The 7,974-nt window shown below is 35.4% G+C and overlaps 2 protein-coding genes across 2 annotated transcripts; both read right to left on the bottom strand.

Moving 5' to 3' along the window:
* Positions 1-3,125: 3,125 nt before the first annotated feature.
* LOC110717978 lies at positions 3,126-4,472 on the bottom strand. The gene has a single exon (XM_021896781.1). The coding sequence runs from the start codon at positions 4,470-4,472 to the stop codon at positions 3,126-3,128; it is 1,347 nt and encodes a 448-aa protein (XP_021752473.1).
* Positions 4,473-4,934: 462 nt separating this feature from the next.
* On the bottom strand, positions 4,935-6,943 carry LOC110717829 (glutathione S-transferase T3-like). The gene is made up of 2 exons (XM_021896613.1): positions 6,780-6,943; positions 4,935-6,222 (listed from the first exon to the last, which is right to left on the bottom strand). Exon 2 carries the CDS (start codon positions 6,211-6,213, stop codon positions 5,068-5,070), a length of 1,146 nt encoding a protein of 381 aa, XP_021752305.1. The 5' UTR covers positions 6,214-6,222; positions 6,780-6,943; the 3' UTR covers positions 4,935-5,067.
* Between the last annotated feature and the right edge of the window lie 1,031 nt (positions 6,944-7,974).

Raw genomic sequence — 7,974 nt, 5'->3', positions numbered from 1 at the left:
TAGGTTTCTTAGAAAATTCTACCAAATCCCACAAATTAAAGTCTGATCTTATTTGCAGACTTCAAGTCTTTCCCTTTAGATATAGTTATGGAATACTATTCCAAGGATTTTTTTTTTATACTTCTAATCACAGCAAAACTAAATGGCGTGGAATATCTCAATCACTAATTATTTTTTTAGGAAGAAAAAATATTATAAAAATAGAAAAAACTATAGATAGAAAATATTTAGGGAAAAATTCATGGGAATAATCCCACCTTTGGGCCATTTTTTTTTTAATAATCCCACCTTTGAATTATTATTTAATAATCTGACCTTTGGGTGCCTTTAATTTTTATTGGTCCCATTTGACCAGAAACCGGTTGAGTAGGTAAATTTTTTTATTAAAGTTAAATTGACACGTGTCATTACATAATTGGTAAAAAAAATAATAATTAAAAACCCCCCACCCAAAACCTAGCCACCCTACCATTACCACCACCCCAAACCCCCATCTGAAACCCAGCCCTATCCCCACCATAACCACCACCCTAAACCCCCCACCCCGAACCCAGCCACCACGAACCCCCAGCCCTTCTCCTTCATTCTCTCTCCTCTTTCCTTTCTCATGTCCCTCCATCTCCTTCTCTTTCCTTGCTCCTTCTTCTCTTTCCTTTGTCTTTCTTTGCATCTCCTCCTCCATTTTTGCTCTCTTTTTCTTCTTCATTCTATCTTTTTCTTAGGATTTTCGTCAACAAACGAATTGTGGTGTTGGATTTTCGCCAACAAACGAAGTTTGGTATTCATGGTCAAATTCGACCGTAAAAATTCCAAATCTGGAGTTTTTATGGTCGAATTTGACCATATAAACCTAAAGAGGAAGAAGTAATGGGAAAGGTATGTTGTTTTGTCTGAAAATTTTGTTTGTTTTTGTTTATTTTCGATTTTTGTGGTTTTATTTTGTTCTCTAATCGAAATTTCATGTTTGTTTGATTTTTTTTCGATTTTTGTTTGAGTTTTGGTTTGAATTTCGTTGATTTTGGGTTTGTTTTTGAGTTTTCTTTGATTTTGTTCGAATTTTCGTGAACTCTGTTCACATTTTGTTCGAATTTCTTTGTTTTTGGGTTTGATTTTGAGTTCTCGTTAATTTTGTTCGAATTTTTGTGAACTCTGGGTTTTCTTAGAGTCTGAATTTTGTGGGTTTTTTTCATCAACTTTGTGGATGGGTTTTTTTACGGTCTACTTTTTGTGTATTTTCATGATTTTTCGTGGGCGTTGGTGGTGGGAATTTTCGTGGATGGAGGTGGTTCAGGTAGGAATTGGCTGTGGGGCTGACTATGAAGGGCATTGGGTGGTTTCGTGGGTGGCTGGGTTGAATGGGGTGGTTTCGTGGGTGGTTGGGGTTGAATGGGATGGGTGGATTTTTTTTTAAAAGGTTTTTTTTAATTGATTTTTTTTAACTTTTTTTTTGGACCAATTACAAGGTCGCCACGTGTCATGTAACCTGTTATAACAGGTTACATGATCGGTTGGGACCAATAAAAATTAAAGGGACCCAAAGGTCGGATTATTATATAATAATCCAAAGGTGGGATTATTAAAAAAGAATGGCCCAAAGGTGGGATTATTCCCATGAATTTTTCCAATATTTAGATTTGAAAATTCTCCATTTTTGTCTTTAGTTGACTTCAAGTCTTCTGCCCTCAAAAGAATTAAAAAAAAAAAAAGGTCTTCTTAGCTTGTTTGACAATGGGGTCCCTTAGACTTTTTCAAATTGGAAAATTCAGATTTTATTGTCTTTCACTATCACGGTAATAACTATTTGTAATAATGTGCTTTATCTCATATGAAGTACATTAAATCTTCTACGTATTCAAATAAATCCATTTTGGAAATGCGAGTTTGGGTTTTTTTGGGGGGATTTATTGCCATTGTGGTATGGTCTAGTTCATAGGGTTGGTCAGGGCTTGTAGTTTATTTGTTGTTTCCTCATTCGATTTTTTCAGTCGAAGGAGCTTTAGAAGGTCATCAGTTGATATCCTTTGTTTTAATTAAATTTTTAACCTAGTAATGAATTTTCATTCTATTGCTTTAAAAATACCTATTTTAGGAGGCGTGCCCAGTTTCTAACATTAGCACTTTTGTAAATATATTGTATTAAAAATTGTATTGCTGAATTTAAAATAATATTTTTATTGTTTGTGCAAATGTGTTGCCACCTGCAGTTAATGGCGTTAGAAGACCAAGCTATTCATCTTCTTCCTCCTACCCGCTGTATTGTGTAAAACGTATTCACCGTGAGTCTGTCCACACACTCCCCTACACTAATCAACTAAGTTTCTGAGTAGTTTGGCATGATAATAGTAAATACCCCATTATTAAGAGCATTTTTATGAGATATGAACCATTAAATCCAGCACCTCCAGTAGTAACACAATTTTTGCAGTATCTATTGCTTTCCTCCATTTGCATTCGTACCTAATTACGTAGTACTAGCTACTCTATTAATTCCTATTTAGGTGGGTGAGGTGCTATACATGGTGGTTTATGTTTTTGGGCGGAAGTGGAAGTGGGACAAGAGGAGTGAGAAAAGAAATGGTGGAAAACTATCTATTAGACCACTCTCAATGGTGAGCAAAAAAAATGCTCACCCACTCTCTCTCTACCCACTTTCTCTCTCAAGAAATAAGTTTTGCTCATGGGCAAATTTTTTTCACATATTCTCTCCCAATGGTGAGCAAAAAAATTGCCCACCCACCACTCTCTCTCTCTTACTTTTTCAATACCCCACCATTACTTTCTCTCTCCTACACAACACTTCTTTACTTATTTATTTCATTTATATTTTAACAATGTTACTCCAAATAAATAAAAACTAGTTAAAATTTGTGTAACTTATTTTTTTTATTTTTGTCCTTTTTATCGTTAAAATTTGTCGTAAAATTAAGTACGTTATATAAAAAAAAAATTTAAAAAAGCTCAAAATTTCTTAAATGTTTTTATTTATTTTAAAAGCGGTACAATACTAGAAACCAATTACATTTGCAACGTCATGCGTAATTAAACTTAGGAAATAAAATAAACACAACAAGTAAAAGTAGCTACGCCATAGTACTTGGCTTTATTTAAGTCGTGCTAATTTCTCCCTAATTACGTGGCCCGTAGTGTTGCCAAATATGTTCGACTAAATCACGTTTCAGAGATAGATGAATTTCTCTGTCACGGAGGGAAGCTTTTCGCTGTAGAAATGCGTTGAAATCAAAGTTGGTAGGTCGGCCTACGTTGAATTCAAACGGTGGCGTTGTAGATGTTGATGCTGGTGTTGATTCTTGTTGATCTTCTTCGTAGAAGGCTCTTAGAACTTCGGCTCGAGTGTAGTTGTGGCGCTCATCTTCAACAATCATGTTGTGCATAATGATACATGTTTTCATTATGTCCCGCAGTATGTCCTCATCGTACGCCAGCGACGGTTTTCGTATTATTGCAAATCGAGCTTGCAACACACCGAAAGCTCTTTCAACGTCCTTTCGAGCGGCAGCCTGGTGGTCAGCGAACATTTTATCTTTGGCCAGTTGAGGGAATGTGATACCCTGAACAAAAGTTGCCCACTTCGGATAAATGCCGTCGGCTAAATAATAAGCCATGTTGTATTCATGGCCGTTAACCGTAAAATTTACCGGAGGAGCTCGACCATGCAGAACCTCATCGAACACTGGTGAACGGTACAACACATTAAGATCATTACAAGATCCGGGAATACCAAAGAAGGAATGCCATATCCATAAATCCTGATCCGCAACGGCTTCCAGTATTAGCGTTGCTTTCTTGTTCCTACCGGCGTACTGCGCTTTCCAAGCCGTTGGACAGTTCTTCCATTCCCAATGCATGCAATCAATGCTGCCTATCATGCCTGGAAAACCACGCAGTTCATTTTGATGCAGTATCCGGGCCAATTCATCAGTTGTAGGGTTTCGCATGTACTCGGTTCCGAACTGGTCAATGACCCCGGCACAAAAACGTTGTAGGGCAACTCGAGCGGTTGACTGACTGATTCGAACGTATTCATCAACAGCGTCTGCAGCCATGCCATAGGCTAACATTCGTATCGCGGCTGTACATTTTTGCAGAGGTGATATGCCTAACTTTCCAGTTGCATCCCTACGCTGCTGGAAGTAAACATCACCTTCAACGACCTTGTTCATTATACGTAAAAACAAAGGTCGTTGCATACGAAATCTTCTTCTAAATTGGGTGGTATTGTACACAGGATTATCGGAAAAATAATCATTGAACAGCCTGGCATGTCCCATTTCCCAATCTCTTCTGTTCGTACCCCCTCTACGTGATTTTGAAGTACGTTGGGATTGTGTTTGGGGCATGAGGAAAGATGTGGGTTGGTATGTGAAGAGTTCATCAACGAGTTGATCATATTCTTCATTATTGGAAGAAGATGAACTTGAACTTGAACTTGATGATGGTCTGGAATACATCATGTATTAATATTGTAATTTTCTTAATTGGTGTGGTTGTGGATATGTGCCATGCCTACTATATATAGCAAATAAATCAAATGAATATGTGGTTACAAATCTGAATGACCACACCAACTAAAGCATTCAAATTTTCAGCCACGGAATAGGTATACTATGCTAGTTGACAATGACAAATCTTGACAAAGTGAATTCAGAACAAAAGTGACTACACCATGTCGGTATGAATGACCTAAAGTTAAAGCATACTGACAAAGTTAATTCAGAAACATGTGACTACACAATGACAAAAATGTGACTACTGAATGATAAAGAGTTATTGCAATTTTGTTGCCATGAATGACCCAAAGTTAAAGTGAAATCAGAAAAAAAGTGACTACCCAATGACAACAATTGAATGCAACTATGTCGGTAACAATGACAACTGAAATCAACTTGTTAAATAACTTGTCATTCAATATTGGAAAATCAGAATACAAGTTTACATATGACAGTGAAATTAAACACACCACTAATACATGTTAAACATAAAAGACTACATTGCGCATAATTAAAAACTTAACTAATACAAGCGCACACCTACTACAACCAAACATGCTTATAAGCCCTGTAATTTACCCAGTAAGAAATTCTTGTACGACTCTTCTTCAGGAGTGAGTGGCGTAGGCGAATTCTTCATAGCTTGCACCATATCAAACCAGGTTTTCATCTTATGAATGTCAAGTTCCTCCCTTTTCCTCTGTTCCTTCTCCCTTTCAATTTTGATCCGCTCTTCCTTCAGAATGGCCTCCCTCTCGCGAATTGTTGCCAATTCCTTCATTCGTTCGCTAAGCTCAGACGAACCACTGTCCGAAGCTACTTCTTTCCCTTTACGCTTGGCCTTTGCTTTCTTCACACCTTCGGGTCGTTGTATTCCTCCAGATGAAAAACCATCCGTAGGGGTTTCATCCCCTCCATCATCTCTGGACCTCTTCCCACTTCCAGCACTACCTTGCTCCTCAACATCACGAACAGCTTTTCTTTCCTCCTTTGACAAGGACCATCTCAGCTTTGGCCTCCACTTTGGATCTCTATTAAGCATTTCAACAGCGTGAGGAAAAGCGAAATTACGACCTTGGGCGAGATGGAAAAGCTTCGACGCACTTTTTATACGGTCAGCTTCGTTGTAACCACTCCCTCCCTCCGGAAGTCTACCTGCTTCATCATAGCAAGATATCCACTGTAGTGTGTCTGCTGCCAACCTTCTCCAGTGCGACGTCAGACTCTTCATAGGTCTTGGTGGAAGTATATGCGGCTTCTCCGCATGAGCAAGTTGATATGCTGCGTGTACATCGCGCCAAAGGGAAGTTGCTTTCTGGCTCGTGCCTTTAATAGCATTCTCGCTGATCTCCAAGTACAACCCAATCAGAGTTTCATCTTCCGCAACTGACCAAATTCGAGTCGCTCGTGCAACAACCTGGTTGGATTTCAGTTCGGGAACTGGTGGAGGATATTGCGGCGTCTCTGGTACGTTGTCTTCTTCGCTCTCATCGAATTGTGTGTTGCTATCATGTTCAATTTCAGGTGTACATTCTTCATTAACATGGTTTCGTAGGGGAAACTGAGTAGGTGTCTGATACTGTGGAGGTGGTTGCAAAGACGTATTGCCCATTCTTTGCAAGAACAATTGAAACTCGGGATTAGTTAGGAAATCATCACTAAAACCAGAAAATTGTTGACGGAAATTTGGGTTGTTTGGATCCATTAAAAGATTCTGCATCACAAAACAAAAGATAAATATTTTTACTAAGATTTACTCAAAAAACAAATTAAAATGACAACAAATCCAAAAAAATATCAACAACTTTATTAACCAATTCACATATATACTAATTTAAAGTCATAACTAAATTTTAATATTAAAAAAACAAATTAACCAATAATTTCAAGACTTTATTAACTACAAATTTAGTAATGTATGGAGAAAACATCAACAACTTTCTTCAATTACAGTACATGGCCTACAATATTTTTTTAAAAAAAAAACACACATATACTAATTTTAATACATAACTACATGTATATATTTAAAATAAAATTAACCAATAATTGCAACACTATATTTACTACAAATTTAGTAATGTAAAGGAGAAATTATCAACAACTTTCTTCAATTACATAAAGCAATTACATAACATGCCATACAATATTTTTTTTTTCCCAAAAATCACATATATACTAATTTTAATACATAACTACATGTATATATTTTTTTTAAAAAATAACCAATATTTAAAAAAAAATTTAAATATTTAAAAAAAATAAATTTACCTCAATATGGATGTTTTGCAACAAATATATTCTTCTACAAATTTAAAATGCTTAAGAAAATAAAAAAGTGGAGGATTTTAGGTGATTACGAAATTATATCAAAACATATCAAAATGCATGTCTATTTATAGAGAATTTAATTTTATGACCGTTGGTAATTTTTTTTTTTTTTTTTAATAAATATATTTTTCGGAAAATGCTATAGAAGGATTATAACCGTTGTAAAACGGCTATTTTTTTCATTGGCCAACAGCCTGCAACAGAACACGTGTCGCACTCCCATTCGCTACAAGCCCTGACGCGCTACAGTGCACTAGTTTTTTTTTTTTTTTTTTTTTTTTTTTTTTTTAATTCTGGAGCTCAAAACGACGCGTTTTGAGGCGAGCCATTAAGGCTGCTAGCCCAAAACGCGTCGTTTTGAAGTGCTGGCAGCCAACATTTTTTAAACAATTCAGCAACATGTGGGGCCCACTTCTAACACTATTCATCACCAAAAATGCCCAAGCTATGGGCATTTTTACATTTGCCCATGGGCTTTTTATCGGTTTTTTGGATTTGCTCACCATTGTGGATGATGAGCATTTTATTTGCTCACAAAATATGCTCATGGGCAAATATTTTGCTCACCATTGTAAGTGCTCTTAGTTATTTTGTTGCGTCTCTAAAGGAGTTTTGATTAGAATGTTAAAAATCTACGTATAACATTGTCAAAATCTGATATTAGACTATTGAAATATGATGTAACTGAAGTCAAAATTTGATAAAATAAATGTCGAAAAAATGATATTAACTGTCAAAATCGGATGTAAATGAGTTAAAATCTGATATATGTAGGTAAAATCTATTTCTAAAATGTGAAAAATAAATGTAAAAAAATAATATTAAAATCTGATACAAAAACATCAAAATTTCATATAAATAAATATGTAAAAATTTGATTCTAGAACGTCAATATATGATATTATAATGTCAAATATCCAATTTAAAAGAGTCAAAATCTACTCTTTTCGTTTCTAATAAATTGACACAGTCAAATTTAACACACATGTCAATGTACTAATTTGATCTTAAAATATATAATGTATATGATATAATTAAATGTTAGTAAATATTTTTTTTTTTGAGGGAAATATTTTGAAAGATAATATCATGAAACTTATATTAATATCTGTTTAACAATATATTTAATGATAAA

The sequence above is a fragment of the Chenopodium quinoa genome, unplaced genomic scaffold (genome assembly GCF_001683475.1).
Source record: "Chenopodium quinoa cultivar QQ74 unplaced genomic scaffold, ASM168347v1, whole genome shotgun sequence".
Taxonomy (NCBI): domain Eukaryota; kingdom Viridiplantae; phylum Streptophyta; class Magnoliopsida; order Caryophyllales; family Amaranthaceae; genus Chenopodium; species Chenopodium quinoa.
This window is presented reverse-complemented; position numbering and strand designations above follow the sequence as displayed.

Coding starts and splice junctions, on each gene's coding strand:
- LOC110717829 (XM_021896613.1), bottom strand. CDS start 6,213: ATGGATCCAAACAACCCAAATTTCCGTCAACAATTTTCTGGTTTTAGT.
- LOC110717978 (XM_021896781.1), bottom strand. CDS start 4,472: ATGATGTATTCCAGACCATCATCAAGTTCAAGTTCAAGTTCATCTTCT.